This window comes from Acipenser ruthenus, chromosome 19, assembly GCF_902713425.1.
Source record: "Acipenser ruthenus chromosome 19, fAciRut3.2 maternal haplotype, whole genome shotgun sequence".
In the NCBI taxonomy this organism is placed as follows: Eukaryota; Metazoa; Chordata; class Actinopteri; order Acipenseriformes; family Acipenseridae; genus Acipenser; species Acipenser ruthenus.
In genome coordinates this window covers 16,895,137-16,915,675 of record NC_081207.1, presented here as the reverse complement: position 1 = coordinate 16,915,675, position 20,539 = coordinate 16,895,137, and the positions used below count along the sequence as shown (strand labels likewise).

The following is a 20,539-nucleotide window of genomic DNA, read 5'->3' as shown; positions in this document are numbered from 1 at the left end:
CAATTTGAACAGCACATGGTCTAAAGTGTTATTTTGTTCCCCAAAATTAAATAAGACCTGACCAGCCTGACAGGGTCAAAATAATTGGACTGCAAAGGGTTAAAGGGGATGATTCATTGGTAGTGTGATAGAAACAGCAAAGCTGTTCCTAAAACTGTTACCAAACAAACTTGTTTCATTGAATTTAGTGTTAGCCGGAGTTAAGGCCTGAATCTTATTTTTTAAATGTTTTCGCTGCAACTATACGAGGATCCAAGGTTTCATATACTCTAGTTTAACATCTCTCATATATGCTGTATATACATACTATGCTGTACTACAATGTCCCAAGCTTTTGCCATATATATATATATATTGCCATATATATATATATATATATATATATATATATATATATATATATATATATATATATATATATATAGGTAGTGGACAAAAAAATATACCTGGGTAAATGAGGGACACCAAGTATATTGAAAGCAAGGGCTTCCACATAGGTGTTGCTCATGCATTAATTAATCAAATAACAGCCAAACATGCTTAGGCTCATGTATAAAAATGCTGGACAGGCCTGGTTGCCTGTAATTATGGCTAGCATGGCTGCAAGTGGAGACCTCAGTGACTTTGAAAGAGGGGTGATTGTCGGAGCGCGTTTGGCAGGAGCTTCAGTGACCAAGACAGCTCAACTTGCTGATGTTTCACGAGCAACGGTGTCTAAGGTGATGTCGACATGGAACTCCGAGGGAAAGACATCATTATTATTATTATTATTTATTTCTTAGCAGACGCCCTTATCCAGGGCGACTTACAATCGTAAGCAAATACATTTCAAGTGTTACAATACAAGTAATACAATAAGAGCAAGAAATACAATAACATCATCAGCAAAGGGCAACAGTGGGTGGAAGTGCATACTCCAGGATCGTGATATCCGTGCATTAATTCGAAGTGCAAGGCAAAACAGGCGAGCAACTGCAGATCAATTGACTGCAAATTTCAACCTGGGGTCTGAGCAGCCAGTTTTATCAAAAATGGTCCGCCGAGAACTCCACAGAGCGGGATACCATAGTGGCCCAACGCCCTATTAAATGACTTTACATTGAGTTTCCATTTTTTTGTCTACTGCCTGTATATATATATATATATATATATATATATATATATATATATATATATATATATACCTGAAATCTTGATGTATTTAAATGGGATTTTTTTCCTTTGATTTACACAACCTACTCAACACTTTGAAGAGGCAAGATAATTTTTATTGTGAAACAACAGTTAATGAAAAATAAAAAAATAACTGAAATGTCTTGGTTAGATAAGTATTCAGCCCCCTGAGTCAATACTTGGTAGAACCACCTTTGGCAGCAATTACAGCTGTGAGTCTTTTGGGGTAAGTCTCTACCAGGTTTGCACATCTGGATCGTGCAATATTCAGCCATTCTTCTTGGCAAAATTGTTCAAGTTCTGTCAAGTTGGATGGGGATCGTTGGTGGACAGCAATCTACAAGTCTTGCCACAGATTCTCAATCTGATTCAAGTCCGGGCTTTGACTGGGCCACTCTAGGACATTCACTTTCTTGTTTTTAAGCCACTCCAGTGCCGCTTTGGTTGTGTGCTTGGGGTCATTGTCCTACTGAAAGGTGAATCTCCTTCCCAGTCTTAGGTCTTTTGCAGACTGAAGCAGGTTTTCCTCAAGGATTTGCCTCTATTTAGCTCCATCCATTTTGCCCTCTACCTTGACAAGGTTCTCAGTACCTGCTGATGAAAAGCATCCCCATTGCATGATGCTGCCACCAACATGCTTCACAGTAGCGATGGTGTTACCTGGGTGATGTGCTGTGTTGGGTTTGCACAAGACATAACGCTTTGCATTTAGGCCAAATAGTTCATTTTTTGTTTCATCGGACAACAGAATCTTTTGCCACATCTCACATGCCTCTCACATGCCTCTCACATGCCTTCTTGCAAATTCCAAGCAGGATTTTACATGGGCTTTTTTCAGAAATGGCTTCCTTCTTGCCACTTTTCCATATAGAACAGATTTGTGGAGTACCTCAGCTATTGTTAACACATGGACAGTTTCTCCCATCTCAACCATGGAACGCTGTAGGTCTTTCAGAGTTGTCATTGGCCTCTTGCTGGCTTCTCTGACCAATGCCCTTCTTACCCGGCTGCTCAGTTTGGGAGGACGGCCTGCTCTAAGCAGATTCTGGGAGGTGCCGTATACCTGCCACTTCTTAATGATCGACTTTGCAGAACTTTATCCCGGAGTTGTTTTGAAAGCTCCTTGGTCTTCATGGTAGTATCTTTGCTTTGAATGCACTACCCAACTGTGGGACCTTGTATTTCATCTGAAATCATGTGAACCACTTTTATTGCACACAGATGGACTCCATTTAACTTACTGTGTGAATTCTGAAGGCAATTGGTTGCATCTGAGCTTATTTAGGTGTGTTATAGCAAAGGGGGTGACTTTTCAGGTTTTTATTTTTAATTGATTTTTCTTTTCACCCCCCCATGTTTTCACACATGAAAGTGTGAGTAGGTTGTGTAAATCAAAGGAAAAAAAATCCCATTTAAATGCATCAAGATTTCAGGTTGTAACACAACAAACTGTGAAAACGTCCAAGGGGGGTGAATACTTCCTAAAGGCACTGTATATATATATATATATATATATATATATATATATATATATATATATATATATATATATATATATATACAGTACTGTGCAATGGTTTTAGGCAGGTGTGAAAAAATGCTGTAAAGTAAGAATGCTTTCAAAAATAGACATGTTAATAGATTATATTTATCAATTAACTAAATGCAAAGTGAGTGAACAGAAGAAAAATCTAAATCAAATCCATATTTGGTGTGACCACCCTTTGCCTTCAAAACAGCATCAATTCTTCTAGGTACACTTGCACAAAGTCAGGGATTTTGTAGGCATATAGTCAGTTGTATGATTAAACAATTATACCAAACAGGTGCTAATGATCATCAATTCAATATGTAGGTTGAAACACAATCATTAACTGAAACAGAAACAGCTGTATAGGAGGAATAAAACTGGGTGAGGAACAGCCAAACTCAGCTAACAAGGTGAGGTTGCTGAAGACAGTTTACTGTCAAAAGTCATACACCATGGCAAGACTGAGCACAGCAACAAGACACAAGGTAGTTATACTGCATCAGCAAGGTCTCTCCCAGGCAGAAATTTCAAGGCAGACAGGGGTTTCCAGATGTGCTGTCCAAGCTCTTTTGAAGAAGCACAAAGAAACAGGCAACGTTGAGGACCGTAGACGCAGTGGTCGGCCAAGGAAACTTACTGCAGCAGATGAAAGACACATCATGCTTACTTCCCTTCGCAATTGGAAGATGTCCAGCAGTGCCATCAGCTCAGAATTGGCAGAAAACAGTGGGACCCTGGTACACCCATCTACTGTCCGGATAAGTCTGGTCAGAAGTGGCCTTCATGGAAGACTTGCGGCCAAAAAGCCATACCTCCGATGTGGAAACAAGGCCAAGCAACTCAACTATGCACGAAAACACAGGAACTGGGGTGCAGAAAAATGGCAGCAGGTGCTCTAGACTGATGAGTCAAAATTTGAAATATCTGGCTGTAGCAGAAGGCAGTTTGTTCGCCGAAGGGCTGGAGAGCGGTACACGAATGAGTGTCTGCAGGCAACAGTGAAGCATGGTGGAGGTTCCTTGCAAGTTTGGGGCTGCATTTCTACAAATGGAGTTGGGGATTTGGTCAGAATTAATGGTCTCCTCAATGCTGAGAAGTACAGGCAGATACTTATCCATCATGCAATACCATCAGGGAGGCATCTGATTGGCCCCAAATTTATTCTGCAGCATGACAACGACCCCAAACATACAGCGAAAGTCATTAAGAACTATCTTCAGCGTAAAGAAGAACAAGGAGTCCTGGAAGTGATGGTATAGCCCCCACAGAGCCCTGATCTCAACATCATCGAGTCTGTCTGGGATTACATGAAGAGAGAGAAGCAACTGAGGTTGCCTAAATCCACAGAAGAACTGTGGTTAGTTCTCCAAGATGTTTGGGCCAACCTACCTGCCGAGTTCCTTCAAAAACTGTGTGCAAGTGTACCTAGAAGAATTGATGCTGTTTTGAAGGCAAAGGGTGGTCACACCAAATATGGATTTGATGTAGATTTTTCTTCTGTTCACTCACTTTGCATTTTGTTAATTGATAAATATAAACTATTAACATGTCTATTTTTGAAAGCATTCTTACTTTACAGCATTTTTTCACACCTGCCTAAAACTTTTGCACAGTACTGTATATATATATATATTGTACTAAAGTTAGTTGGGACTGCAACTTAAGTTTAGATTGTAAATTATTCCAAGACCAAGGAGCAAAATAGGCAAATGATCTTTTAGCAGCCTCCGCATGCACTTTGGTAACCATAAAATTTAAAAAATGTATGAGATCAAATACTGTTGTTACAAAAAGAGACTATAAAAGTATTTGTTTATATATGGAAGTAATTTACAAAGAATAGCCTTATATACCAGTGCTTCAACCTTCGCAAAGCCAAGGTGGTCAAGCCAACCAAACTGTATAACTCACAATGATGAGTACTGTAACTTGAATTCGTAATATATCTCAAGGCTGCATGATAAACAGGATCCAGTTTGCTTAATGTTAAGAGCGATGAAAACCTACAGACTGTGTCCCCATAATCAATTTGTGGTAAGAATATACAAGCAATTAGCCTTGTTTTTGTAACTACAGAAAAATAAGATCGGCATCTATAAAAGAAGCCTAGCATGAATTTTTTTGCAAGATTATCAATATGGACCTTAAAATCAAGATTACTGTCCAATTAGATACTTGTAGTTGTCAACTATCTCAATAACTTTGTTATCTAAAGTAACTAAAGATAATTCTTTAGTAGCATCTGTCCTTGTAGAAGGAAATGCCATAGCTTTTGTCTTACTAGAATTTAAAAGAAGCTTTTGATAAATTAAGGCTTGTTGAATGGAATCAAAATCTGCAAATTATTAATTGCCAAAGAAGAAGAGGGATTACATGAGTACAAAATAGTATTATCTGCATAAAGACGGTATTTACAATGTTTAATGCTATCACCAATGTTATTAATATATAGGATAATCAATAACGTGCCAAGAATAGATCCTTGAGGAACACCCTTATTTAACAAAACAGGATTTGACATAATATTTGCATGTTTGGCAATCTGTGATCTATTAGTAAGGTAATTTTGAAACCATCCATCTATATGTAACTACGAGTGTAAACAAGACAAAGATTAATAGCAGATGATCAAACTGATAAATCTGCAGAGCCTAATAGGCTGACAGCACAAAAATATAAGTGTGTAAGAACAGTAGTCTTAATGAATACCCATTCGGTTTTGTGCTGAAAAAATATCCAGCTGTTTGCTGATAAGAAACAATAATTAATCTTGAAAATGTCTGCAAGTTTAAAAGTGGACAGGAGAACAAAAGCACCCTACTGAAGTAATTATTTTAATGCTGGAAAATGCTTTGGAGAAATTTGTTTTACGGAGAAAGAACATGTGCTCAGGATAAGTGTAACAAAAAATAGCTACCAAAGCAATTTATTTATTCTTTGTCCATTTAAAGCTTTTTAGTTTGTAAATACTGTACACTTTAAATAAAAAAAAAATAGCACATAGGTGAAAGCATTATTATGGTAGATGTCAAAATGAAACAGTTGTATTACAGCAATACATTCTGTCCTTTTAAAATGAATTTCAATGTTACTATTTTATGTCTTTATGTGGTCTGCATTGTGGCTGTAGTTTTGTTTAAAATAAACAAAACAAAAAACACATTCGTTGTTCTCACTGAAAATGCAGGGTGCATACCAGTATTTTAGTGTTTTTTTCTGTCTCAGACATATCTAGTCTTGTAGTTCACTTCTTTTCTGTTACGCGTCAAAATGATGGACCACTCAGTGACAGAATATAATGCTTGTCTTTGTGTAACCACAGCAGATCTGTTCATATGGCAGCAGGGCGTATATGGGAAAACCAACAGTTTGCAGTGTGACTGTGGATAGTTAAGTCAACTCCTGCAGTCTCTCTGCATTCCCTCAGTGAGGTAACCAGTTATTGATATTTGGCCCAAGCTGATGCACTCTTTATACCTAGGGGAGATGGACAGGGATGTATTGGCAGCCAAGTTAAATGTAACTCAACCAGTTGCTGGTATTGGTATAGTTTGGTAGCCTTTAGTGGTTTAGTGGGGAAGTAAGTGGGGCAGTCATTTCTACTGTCATATGGATCCATATCTTGGATATGTAGAAGTTTGGACCATTCTCTCCCTCTATTACAAATACTTTTAATGTTCCCCTTTTCCACCAGCCATATATTACTAAGCCAAACAGATCACTGCCTATTTTGCAGTTGACTGGTAGACTGTATTTTTATGAACACAAGGTTTGTCTCATGGGACATGTCTTTATAGACTCCTACAGTGTTCACCTCATCTGGAAATGGCGACTCTTTACCTTCAAAGTCTGAGGACGTCTTTCTGGCGCTCCATGAATTTTAATCTCCACCATGTCATCAGCGAAGGCAGTTCGGCCGTGGATGAAGAGGGTGGAGCCACTGTCTGTGACATCTCTGAGTGGGACCACTGACCCATCCTCGTCTACGATGAAGGCCGGGTGGGACACTTCGAAGTTCACATTTTCATTTCCGTGACAGTCATCAAAGTTAACTTTAAAAAAAAAAGAAGGGGTTTTACAAATAGGAAAAGACAACTGAGAACCGCTTTGACACGATCACCATGTCTGCCAATGGCTAGGGAAAAGGTACGGTGCAATCGTATCAAGATGTGCTCATTCACAATGATCAGTGATATGAAAATAGAATTTGTGCAGAAGACAAAGCATTCCAGTGGCTGATTAATTATGGTAGTCTGGCTAGAGGCACCATTTGAGAATCTACTGTACCTTTGCAAAAGAGATCATGCATAACATTAATTAATTAATTGAAGATTTCCCTCAGAAGTGTATGTGTCACGTAGAAAGAAACAGAAAAAAAAAATACTTTCATTAACACTTAAAGAAACTTCTCAAATCAACTCAAATTCTCAATATAAAAAGACTTGGAAATAATGGCAGTGTGCAAGGATAAGACAACTCCAGTTATAATACACAACCGTTGACATGAGGTTACCTGCTTCTATAATGAACCATAGCCAATACAGGTGAAATCAACACAGTACATGTGATCTACTTCAAACCCTATTTACAAATATATGAACTCGTGCATTAGCAATATCGGAACGACACAATTAAACTGCATTTGACATATTGCTTTGATTCTAATAGATACGTTTACTATGTTTACCTTTACGCTATGCTTACGCTTAGTTTACCATTATTTCTAGCATGTTTTACCACCATGTCATTATGCAAATGTCAGCATTACAAGAGCTAATCAAATTGCATGAAAGTTACCAAAAGGCTTCTATATTCAGTGTTTTAGAAGACATGTTGCACACTGTTTGGGGCTCATCAGTGCAGTGTAACTGTACTCTGACTAGTGAAAAGCTCAAAATTAGCTTTCGAGTTAAAGGGTACATCAGCACTACATGAAAGATAAAACATAAACTATCTCACCTTGCTGTTTCAAATGTATTTGGTCATAGTCTAATAATCCATATGCGGCCAAATATCTGCATAATGCCACACTGCCATGTCCAAAATCACTGTTCTCGAGCATCTCTTCTGAGTCAAAAAGCATGTCTTCCGCGTGTACCCTCACATGTACTCTGAAAAGTACCGACGCATGCCCAATGAAGCGTTGTATAAGCTATATTACCTCCATGTGGAAACACACTAGTCTGTGTGACAAACATGGTCCATCTAATTTTCCATAAGGAAGGAACTCGTACCTGCTTTCATCCTCAAAGACCTCATTCCGAAAGGAAATACACTGTTTCCGAATCTCATTTGCTAGTTTATTTGATACGTGTCCATTCTGCAAACATTCCGAATCCGCTGGAGCTATATCTAAGACTTTAGGGATGTATATTGAAATAACACAGTGCTGCTATAATTGTGGGTGGGTCCTTTCATTAGTTGGAAATGAGAACAACTGTCTTGTTTTTTTTTCCCCGCAACCATTTACACAGCACAGACTTTTATTTTTATTGAATGCAACATTAATCATAATAATACATTGAAATACAACATGCAAAGGAAACATGTACAGTGTGAAAGATGTCTACTACACAAAACGAAAGCAGGTACAAGTTCCTTCCTTATGGAAAATTAGACGGACCATGTTTGTCACACAGACTAGTGTGTTTCCACGTGGAGGTAATATAGCTTATACAACGCTTCATTGGGCATGCGTCGGTACTTTTCAGAGTACATGTGAGGGTACACGCGGAAGACATGCTTTTTGACTCAGAAGAGATGCTCAAGAACAGTGATTTTGGACATAGCAGTGTGGCGTTATGCAGATGTTTGGGCGCATACAGATTATTATACAGTGACCAAATACATTTGGAACAGCAAGATGGGATAGTTTATGTTTTATCTTTCATGTAGTGCTGATGTACCCTTTAAGGTGATCTCATTACAGTATGGTATAATCAAGGTTATAATTATAAAATTAAGAATCCCTACTGTAAGTTCACAAACATAATATCAATGGGTATTTTTATTTAATTACAAATCAATTACTATTACCTCCCTTAGTCACCTGACCAGCCCATTTTTTTTATAATAAACATCAACCAAAAACCAACAGTAAACATTACAGAAAGGAAATTATCAGTACACTGTAAGTACCAATGTAATATACTGGTATGTTAAACAAAACCAGAGACGATGTATTGTTTAATTGTTACACCAGTCACTGCTTTGCTATTTTCATCTGCTAGGTGATACTGGGGAAGACAACTAGGCTGTGTTTGAACTGTCACACCACAGAGAGTAGAAGAGAACCTGAAGACAGTGTTTCATATTGCTGACTCCATCTAGAGGCAATTGATTGTTTTTTGGGGGGGTTTTGCCTACATTATAATAAGAGAATGGAAGCTTCAGTTACAGCAAGCCCCCGGTGGATTTACGAGATTTTTGCATTACTTACAGAAGCTTTTCCACAAACTGGCAGATGGAGGGCTGCTTATTTCTGCATTATCAACAGCGGGAATAAATGTATTTTTTTTTTTTATCCTCTTAGTAGACTAGTACGGTATCACCTGCTGTCTTCAAAAAATTTCAATAGTAGACATCCAGCCAGGCAAAAATGACATTCCATTTCAAATGAGATTTCTTAATGTGCATCCCGAGAGAGAAGCTGCATTGTTCTGTTTTGCTTGTGCAAAAACAAAGAGAGAGCAGTTGTAGTATTTAGAACTGATGTTATCTCCTGCAGGGTGCCAAGCATGACAGGAATACAATATTTTTGTTATTTTATTATTCCTGATAGAGAAGATTGCTGCAATCCTTTCGATGAATCGTGATACTTTCTTTGCATTATATATTGTATCCCTATGTATCGTGATACGAGATCAAAAGCACAACATAGCTCATTGTCATTCAGCAAGTGGTTTGTGACTGAAGAATAAGTATATTGTATTGCTGGTATGATTAAAGTACATACGCTCCCTTACTGGTAAATGTTTTTCTTTTAACAAGCTAGTCAATTAATAAATTATCATTTGAACTTATTTATTATGCATCATACAGTAGCCCATGAGGAGCTCAATGATATGCATCGTGCTACATATCGGATCACAACCTTGAACTCATGATACGCACTGTGACATTAGTTACACCCCTAGTATGTATGCATCTAGTGAAAATTGTGTAGCTAGAAGCTGAGACAGTCAACAGAAAGTAGTCACACTTTGTCACATTTTTCAAACAATAAATGTTTTTTTTTTTCTAAAAAGTGTCTCTCTTTTTCTGTGGTTTTTGTTATCTGTATTGAACAGGGTGAGTTTCAGACTATTTCACTTTTTTTTATGAAAGCCTAGTGCCCATTAATTTCATGTATGACATGTACCCATAACCTTTATAGTTAAAGAGTTATAGCCATACAACTAACAGCAGTAAAAAAAAAAGAAACAGGTGAAAATAGCTTGGGCCCTATTAAAGAAGTTCTTAGTTTCTTTTATCACTTCCTAGGTTATTTTACCTCTGCAGTGTCTTTGGGGTCAAAGCTTGCTACTGGCTGCAAAGAACAGGAAGTCTATAGGGGAAGCAACTGGTTGGTAATGAAATGACAGAAGGTGTTTAAAGGGTGGTGACAATTTCATTGTACAGGTGAAATGAACAAGGAAGCACAACATGACCTGAAAGCAAACACATTTCTTTAGCCGAGTGTAGTTCCAGATATCATACAGTACATGCTTGAAATGTGATGTGTTGCACATTTGAAATCTATATTGCACATAGAAGAGCACAACGGTTACATGTATGACCTTATTTTGTTAGCTACTATCTCACCTTTAAGAGGAAAATATGTAGTCATTGAAACATATTTATTCACTAAAACCTATTAATTGTGCAACAGGTCACAGTTGCTCATCTGCTCAATGCCTTAGGGAAGAATTCATGCACGCCTTACACGAAACCTAAATAATCTCTGTAGTATTTTTTTCTAAATTAAAATTTCTTTGTGTTATCACCCAAGTATAACCCTTACATTTCATTCAAGTTCCGAACAGCTCCTGCATAACCCTCAGACCTGAGAATTGTACTGAAGTTTTGTGAACTATAATCTGCACTTATCCAGTTGACTCATGACCTGAGCTGAACACAGGATTTTTCAGAGGTGACATCCAGGAGAGGCGAGTGAATTAACCTGCTGAACTACTTAACCCTTCAAATCTCCACGTCTTAAAATCCATTTGCCCTCATCCATAATAAAAGTGTGTTAATCCTCCAGGAGCCACGCAGAGCAGAGCAGAGCAAGCATGAGTGTTAAACACATTTGTGCAAATAGACATCTTTAATGCATGACCTGTCAATAGCAATAATATCTTTACTTATTTCAAGTCGCAGATGGAAGACACATCGTTCTTCCAGTTATTTTTTAGACTGAAATCCATGTGTATTCTTTTTGCTACTGTTATGTCTTAATAATACCTAATCTGTTTTTTTTTCTTTTATTATTATTAAATACACACCCCTGCACAATACAGTTTTTTTCCCTACAGATATTACATCTTTAAAAAAATAAAATAAAATAAAGCACACATCGGCCTTTGTATTAATGCAGACTGCAACGTGAGATCGGACAGTCGACAATGCGGAGTAGAGTATCATTAGAGCCAGCAGTGTAGAGCAGAGCACAGGCATCCCTGGCGTACAGGCCTTTCCACTTCAAACAGGCCCTTTGATAGCAGCACATGAGGGCAAAGCCTTTGGAACTTTCCACAAAAACACTGCCTTAGGGCCAGCTAAACTGTGTCAATCAATCCTGTTAGTAATGAGCTCCACATCAGGTTTTTTTTTTTTGTAAATGTAAATAATAAATATATTCAGTAGTGGGAGGACTGTCAGATCAATATAGTTTTCTTATTGTATTAATGAGGAAGCAGCCACAAGAGGGGAGAGAGAGAGAGAGAGAGAGAGAGAGAGAGATTAATGAATTCCACTGTAATTAAAATGTTAGGTTATTATCATAACCCTGGTTCCCTGAAATAGGAATATTAACCATTACAAATGGTTGTTTCACGTTAAGACACCCGAACCCTGAAAACTTTATACCAAAGACTCGCGTCAGAGCAGGGTGACGTAGCTGCTGCTCCGCCCCCGCAGTATAATTACATCTGAGAATTGATAAGTATTATCTTTCTTTCTCTATATACCTTTTAGCACTTTCTTAGCCTTTGCTTTTAAGTGCTGAATTTTAATTACTGAATCACTGAAGTAAAAAATGTTTATTTCGAGCTTTTCTTGTACTACAGCCTAGTTCTGGTTAACTCCCACCACGGCCTTGTGCACAGTGGGAAGCCTGCGGCTCCAGTGCCGTTCCTTCCCGGCACCTTAGCACGGCAAGTCAACTGACTTGATCCGGCTGATACCTTAAAAAAAAAACTGAGAATATAATGATTATATTATCAAAATTAGCGTATTGTTTTTGCTTTGCGTTTTTTTCTGCAGTTGTGCATATATATATATATATATATATATATATATATATATATATATATATATATATATATATTGTGATAGAATCACACTCACCACTGTTCGTTGCCCCTTTAAAAACACAGACCCAACACACAGAAATGGATTTTTAAGCGCGGTTGCGCAATTTTTAATGAAACACAAAAACCAAAAATAAACAAAACAAACACCTAGCTCTCTTTGAGCACTAACTAAAACAAAACAGGAACCTAAATTAAACAGGACAGCTAAGCTGTTTACCTGTACAAAAATAAACAAACAAAACAGCACACACACAAAAAGGCTTCACTCTACCTTTTACAAATTACAGCTGTACCCACACCAGCACCAGCACAGTCGGGCCTCTGCCCTCTTCAGCAGCCGCCCAGAGCAGACTGACTGCTCTCTTTTTAAACCCTGCACCTGGCTCTAATTTTCAATAATAGCCAGGTGCAGGTAATGATCAATCAATAAAACAATTAACAAAAGACAAAAGTGTGCCTTCCGCACATGTTTTTTTTAGAGGGAGGAATTAACCCCCTCCCTGCTGTCTCACACATCCCCCCCCCCATGTCTTTTCAAGACACTGGCCATACAACAGCCACCTCCCTCCACCCTTAAAAGACCACCCACCCTCAAGTCCACAAATGTCAATTTTCGCCCTCTTCCACGGGCGGGCTTGAGGGTGGGTTGGTCCCTCCGGCGTTTCCAGGGAGGGACCCAGGACCGGCGAGGAGGGACCCAGACGGCTTGTCCAGGGCGACCATAGCGCGGACCGGTGACCGGGAGCCAGGACTGACAGGCAGAGGCGTGCGCCTGTGGACCTGCGCAACGACCTATGGAATCCCAGGTGGAGCGCAGCACGATGCAAGGGGAGCGGAGCAATCAGCAGGGGGAACACTAGTGACCTCTGCCCCTTGCGCAGCGACGTCTGGGATTCCAGGGGGAGTGGAGTAAGGGACCAGGCAAGCGACTGTGCCTGGCAGTGCTGCGACCTGGGAGCAAGGTCCAGCGCAGGGAGATCTGGGCATTCCGGCCAGGTGTCCACGATGACGGGACTGGGGACCTCCCTCGGCAACGCCGGACTCACTTGCATGGATGATGGTTCTGGGAGAGACGACTCCTCCTCTCTGGGCTCTGGTAACAGCAGCTCCACCCCCTCTGGCTCTCGGGACGGCAGCTCCACCCCCTCTGGCTCTCGGGACGGCAGCTCCCACTTTTGTAGAAGCCGTTCCAGTTCCGTTGGCTCCCGCTCTTGTATTATCAACGGGGCCACGCCCAGCTCTTGTATCTGCCTCTCCATCTCCTTTGTCTGCTCCTCTTGAGCAGCGGTGTTTTTATTAAACATCTCTATTAAATCTCTAAAATCCATTCTTGGGTCTCCAGGGGCGCCCACACTCGCTGCCACCATATGTGATAGAATCACACTCACCACTGTTCGTTGCCCCTTTAAAAACACTGACCCAACACATAGAAATTGATTTTTAAGCGCGGTTGCGCAATTTTTAATGAAACACAAAAACCAAAAATAAACAAAACAAACACCTAGCTCTCTTTGAGCACTAACTAAAACAAAACAGGAACCTAAATTAAACAGGACAGCTAAGCTGTTTACCTGTACAAAAATAAACAAACAAAACAGCACACACACAAAAAGGCTTCACTCCACCTTTTACAAATTACAGCTGTACCCACACCAGCACAGTCGGGCCTCTGCCCTCTTCAGCAGCCACCCAGAGCAGACTGACTGCTCTCTTTTTAAACCCTGCACCTGGCTCTAATTTTCAATAATAGCCAGGTGCAGGTAATGATCAATCAATAAAACAATTAACAAAAGACAAAAGTGTGCCTTCCGCACATGTTTTTTTAGAGGGAGGAATTAACCCCCTCCCTGCTGTCTCACAATATATACAGACGTGCTCAAATTTGTTGGTACCCTTCCACAAAAAACGAAGAATGCACAATTTTCTCTGAAATAACTTGAAACTGACAAAAGTAATTGGCATCCACCATTGTTTATTCCATATTTAAAAGAAATCAGACTTTGCTTTTGATTTTTTATTCAACATAATATTGTAAATAATAAAACAAATGAAAATGGCATGGACAAAAATGATGGGACCGCTAACCTAATATTTTGTTGCACAACCTTTAGAGGCAATCACTGCAATCAAACTTTTTCTGTAGCTCTCAATGAGACTTCTGCACCTGTTAACAGGTAGTTTGGCCCACTCTTCCTGAGCAAACTGCTCCAGCTGTCTCAGGTTTGATGGGTGCCTTCTCCAGACTGCAAGTTTCAGCTCTTTCCATAGATGTTCGATAGGATTCAGATCAGGACTTATAGAAGGCCACTTCAGAATAGTCCAATGTTTTGTTCTTATCCATTCTTGGGTGCTTTTAGCTGTGTGTTTTGGGTCATTATCCTGTTGGAGGACCCATGACCTGCGACTGAGACAGAGCTTTCTGACACTGGGCAGTACGTTTCGCTCCAGAATGCCTTGATAGTCTTGAGATTTCATTGTGCCCTGCACATATTCAAGGCACCCTGTGCCAGGCGCAGCAAAGCAGCCCCAAAACATAACCGAGCCTGCTCCATGTTTCACTGTAGGTATGGTGTTCTTTTCTTTGAAAGCTTCATTTTTTTGTCTGTGAAAATAGAGCTGATGTGACTTGCCAAAAGCTCCAGTTTTGACTCATCTGTCCAAAGGACATTCTCCCAGAAGGATTGTGGCTTGTCAATATGCATTTTAGCAAATTCCAGTCTGGCTTTTTTATGTTTTTCTTTCAAAAGTGGAGTCCTCCTTGGTCTTCTTCCATGGAGCCCACTTTCGCTCAAAAAGCGACGGATGGTGCGATCAGAAACTGACGTACCTTCACCTTGGAGTTCAGCTTGTATCTCTTTGGCAGTTATCCTTGGTTCTTTTTCTACCATTCGCACTATCCTTCTGTTCAATCTGGGGTCAATTTTCCTCTTGCGGCCGTGCCCAGGGAGGTTGGCTACAGTTCCATGGACCTTAAACTTCTTAATAATATTTGCAACTGTTGTCACAGGAACATCAAGCTGCTTGGAGATGGTCTTGTAGCCTTTACCTTTACCATGCTTGTCTATTATTTTCTTTCTGATCTCCTCAGACAACTCTCTCCTTTGCTTTCTCTGGTCCATGTTCAGTGTGGTGCACACAATGATACCAAACAGCACAGTGACTACTTTTCTCCATTTAAATAGGCTGAATGACTGATTACAAGATTGGAGACATGTTTGATACTAATTAAAGAAACTAATTAGTTTGAAATATCACTATAATCCAAATATTTATTATCTTTTCTAAGGGGTACCAACAAATGTGTCCAGGCCATTTTAGAATATCTTTGTAGAATAAGCAATAATTCATCTCTTTTCACAGCTTCTTTGCTTTATTCTATGACATACCAAAGGCATGCAAGTATACATGATAAAATAGCTTTTAATTTCATCACTTTTCAGGAGGAATGAAGCATTATTTCAATGAGCTGTAAGGGTACCAACAAATTTGAGCACGTCTGTATATATATATATAGTGTTTCATTTTCTTACAGAAAACAAAACCGAGCATGGCTACATTAGCAGCTCATTACTGTATTAGTGTAGCTTTCCAGCACATTTTTACAAGGGCTTGTTTTTAAAGCAGGCTGCGTCTGTACTCACTGAAAGGTTAGCCCATGGCTGTTGTTACAGGTGAGCATCCCTGTTAACGCGCCACTTGCAATAACTGTGACCTATCACCCCCAGTCCCACACTATGCACTATGCATACTGATACTGTCTGTTGTTTAACCAACACTGTGTCTTTTGTGCTCTGACACTGTCTGCTGTATGCACTGACACTGTCTATATTGTAAACTGCTGTCTTTTGTGCATTGACACTATATTCTAAGTGCACTGACACTGTCTGCGCTATGCACGGACACTGTCCATATTGTGCACATACACTAATTTGTGTGTGTATGTTGTGCACACTATTTTGTGTGCTGACACTGTCTGCTCTGTGCATTGACACTGTCTATTGCACACTATACTATATTCTAAGTGAATGGACACTGTTCGCTCTGTGCACGGACAGTGTCCATATTGTGCACAGACACTAATTTTTGTGTGCACCAATACTTATGTTTTGTGAGCACCGACACTGTCACTGCCTATTGTGCACTGACACTGTATATTGTGTACAATAAAAATGTGCACTGTATACTGTGTGTACTTACACTGTCTGTTTTGTCTACAATGACACTGTCGTGTGCACTAATACTGCCTACTGTGTGTACTGGCATTAACGACTGTGTGCACTACTGTTGTACTGACACTGCTTACTGTTACTACTGTGTGCACTACTACATAGTACAGAGTCTGTTTCTACCATGCCTGGGTTTCATGTATGTGTTTCTTGCAAGGCCAAGTTGCCTCTAGAGGACGGACATTGTCTGTGTGGGTCCTGAGCATGCTCAGGAGGCTCTGATTGATTTCTGTGTGACCCCTTGTGGTGGAGTGTCCCGCCCCTATTTATTATTATTTGTATTTGTTTGCGGCGCGGATAAAAGCGCTGCGTCTTTTATTATTTATATTTAAAACCCTGTGAGGATGCATGACTGATCAGCTACTGATTATTTAACTAGCTGACAGTCATGCATCCTTACCAAACGTGTGCAGACTCTGGCCGAGGGGTAATAAGATAATTAACAACTAGTTAACCCCTTGCTAACCCCTTGCTAACAATTAACAATTGCTATATTTAATATACTTGTTGCTGTTTATTTGTTTGGCCAATGCGCCTTTTTGTTTTGTTGTTTGTTTAAATCTTTTATTTTTGTTTTGTTTATTAATAAATACGCTGAGTGCCGTTGCACTCAGCTTCACCCGCCCATCCATTGTTTTGGTTTCTGTACTTCCTGGTCCGTGACGTCACCACTGCGAGCCAGCCTGCCACACCCCTGTGTGACCCCTCCACCAAGCGTACGCTGGACTGTTGGCTGGCCCATCATTCCAGGAAATGCTCCCTCATGTCCGCTCAGCACTCTGCATTCCCCATGTTCGGTCACTGAGGCTGAACCCTCCTCCCATGACTCTGTGTCAAGGGAGGGTGTGCGTCACAGTCGAAGTCACAGTGGAAGACGAAAGCTTGCCGTTCACGTTCAGCAGATAGGGAGCAGATGGATAAGATCTGGGAGGTTCTGTCACACCAGCAGGTTATTCTTATTAAACTGCTGCAAGAGCACTCAGCAGCACCGGTACCACCGGTCTCTTCCCCACTCGTCCCACCTGCCCCTGTGCAGGCAAGGGCATGCGATCTAAGGGGTGATGCGCTATCTATTGTCGCATCTGAGGAGGCTCATGAACTGGATATAGCGTTCCCATTTGATGATGTGGACTCTAACAGCACCCCGGTGACCCAGCTTTTCTTATCGGAAGAGCTTATGCCCCTGATATAGCAGGCTACTGCAGTTTTGCAGCTTACACCACAGTGGCACCCCGCACCCACGTTTTGCGGAGGCGGGCATACTTTCTATGGCCCTGTTCTTAGGCAAAAGGCGCAGGCTGCGCCTCAGGTGAAGAAGCACCACAGAACCCTGGGTGCTCACTACTGTTCAAACTGGTTACTCACTCCAGTTCCAACACGGCCCTCCTCCCTTCTTGGGCATGACAATAACAATTATCATGGACCCACAAGCTGTCGCTCAGGTGACTCAGGAGGTAACAGCTCTGCTGCGAAAGTGGGCCAGTTACATAATATACCCCTCCAACAAGGGGTTCTAGTCCAGGCATTTTCTGGTGCCAAGAAGGGATGGTGGCCTCAGACCAATCCTTGATCTCACACAGGTAAACCTTTATCTGAGTTGAGACTCAGAGGCATCAGGGTCCATCAACTACCTCATTTGCGCAGAGTCTTGTTACCAACCACCTACATCAGTTGGGCCTGAAGGTGAATTATGTAAAGAGCCAGTTAATGCCCACCAAGATAATTACCTATTTAGGGGTGCGCCTGGACTCAGGGCTCAATTTGGCCACCCTGTCAGACAAGAGTGGAGAGAATAACCACCTGCCTAGAGCTGTTTCAGCTCGGCAGAGCACTGCCAGTAGTGGCTTTCCACAGGTTTATGGTCCTGATGGCAACAGCATGCAACACCCTTCCAATGGGTCTCCTGCATATGCGCCTCCTGTAGGCTTGGTTCAACCACGCAGCTTGTCAGCCCGTGTTGAATCGCAGCCTACTGTTGACAGTGTCTTCACATTGTCTACATGCACTCTCTTGGTGGAGACAGCCGGCCCGTCTACGCCTAGCCATGGCACTGGGCAGTGTCATCAAGAGGGAGGTCGTCACCACAGATGAGACCAACTTGGGTTGGAGCAGCATTTGGAATGGACGAGCAGTGCAAGGGGTGTGGCAGCCCCCATGAAAGGGTCGTCACATATAATGTCTTAGAGCTGCAGGTAGTGCACCTGTCCTTACAAAACAGTTTTGGAGCAGGTTCGGAGGAGACACATGCTTGTTCGTACGGACAACACGTCTGTGGTGTCCTAAATCAACCACCAGGGTGGTTTGCGGTCACCCAGTCTCCACCCAGTCTCCAGTTCACCTGCCAGGGGTGATCAATTGGGCTGTGGACCTCCTCTGGAGAGGGGTCCCCGGCGGTGCAGAATGGAGGATCCATCCCAAGGTCGTGAGCCTCATTTGGGAGAGATTAGGGAGAGCAGAGGTAGACCTCTTTGGCTCTCAGGAGTCGGCACACTGTGCCCTATGGTTCTCCATAAAAGGAGAAGGGGTATCTCTGGGAGCAGATGCACTGGCCTAACTCAGCTGTTAGCTTTTGGAGTGGTGCTCCAGACTTCACATGGAGTGGTACAGAACCGATCAGAACACTTTTTCATTGGCTCACTCAATTCCGGCAGTAAATCTGATCATGGCTCAGAGAGGTGCAGCCGTTTGCTTTTACTGGCAAGTGTGGAAACAGGTCTCAGAAAGTTGAGGAATTGTATCTACTTCTGGAAGTAAAACAAGCAAGAACCAACACAGTGAACAGCCTTTTATTATCTGTAATGCATTGCTCTCTTGTGAACTGTTATAACTTCCTACCACATTGATGTTAAAGCTAACTGAAGCCCATATAGCATAGCAGTAAGGTTGAGATGATACACCAAGGTCACGATATGATACGTATCACGATACACAAGCCATGATACGATTAAAGACAAAGCACTATGTCAGCTAGAGTTTCTGGGAAATCAGATTTAACTTAATTAACCAAATCTTCTTACCACATTTCTGAGAAAGGACAAAAATACTAAGCAATGTGTTTGATAACTATTAAGTCTTTCAGAATTAAGTTGTGATGTTAATTTTTTTTTATTTAGATTTTAATTTCTTTAAAAGTCAGTGAATTTTTGTGACTTGTCATCACATATGGAGCTCACAAGGCTAACCGAGTCAGGGGGGGATATTTCAGCAAGTATCTGGCACAAACCTCTGGAGATGGTGACCACAAGATCTTCCAGAATTTCTCTTTGAAACTGCAGTTTTCTTGGTGTGTGCCAGCTGCAGTGTAAGGATTTGGTCTAAATATCCCAAAATTGAACACTTTTAAGGGTACCAATCTAGTTCCTCTCAGCCCAGGCTCTGTTTAACCCAGTGGTATCCAACAATATGCTTCAATATTAACATACATAATTCCAGTAAATCTCATCTGAGATATATATCACAAAAGGATTCAAATGTTTTTTTATTTCAGGACATTTCGGTCAAAAGTCCTTCTTCAGCCATCTACACAGCTGTGTTCGTGAAATGAATATACATTACCATCACTTCATAGATCTAACATTTTCCTAAATGAAAGAGATACATATTATGTTAAATGTGATATTTATTGTTAAACTGTTCTTAATCTACATGTTTTGTTTTGTTTTGTTCTGTTTTCTTTAGTTTTTAAAAAGACAATGGGCCCTATTTAGCAAATATGTGCGCAGCCGCTTCCGCTCGGGTAGAAATGACAGCGTTAGCGCCACGATTGTGCATGGAAACATGATTTAGAAGTCGTGTCTCATGTGTGGGCTAACTCACATCAAATAGTGAGTGAATCATGCACCCAGCCAATCAAAGCACAGTGGGGGAAGCCTTTAACAGAACCTGTGCGTCTGCAATAGCGAATGGAGGGCAGAGTCCTGCATCAGGTCGGGTACCTGTAGGTGACCCTCAAAAGCGGGTCAGGCTCGGGTTGGATTGTGAACTTTTTCGCGGTTTGCGTTTTGGGAGCGGGTCAAAAAAAATGTAATTTTCGGGTCTGAATTTGAATCACCAAAAATGTTTTCTGTTCTTTCAGCGTACTCGTCTGTAACCCT

At 40.9% G+C, this 20,539-nt stretch overlaps 1 protein-coding gene across 2 annotated transcripts in view; it reads right to left on the bottom strand.

Moving 5' to 3' along the window:
- Nucleotides 1-20,539, bottom strand: part of LOC117424173 (cadherin-13-like) — a 581,895-nt gene that overhangs the window by 349,369 nt on the left and 211,987 nt on the right. For both annotated transcript variants that reach the window (XM_058992546.1, XM_058992547.1), the window contains exon 3: nt 6,545-6,756. In XM_058992546.1, coding sequence (XP_058848529.1) covers nt 6,545-6,756 — 212 coding nt within the window. The remainder of the gene's footprint in view (nt 1-6,544; nt 6,757-20,539) is intronic.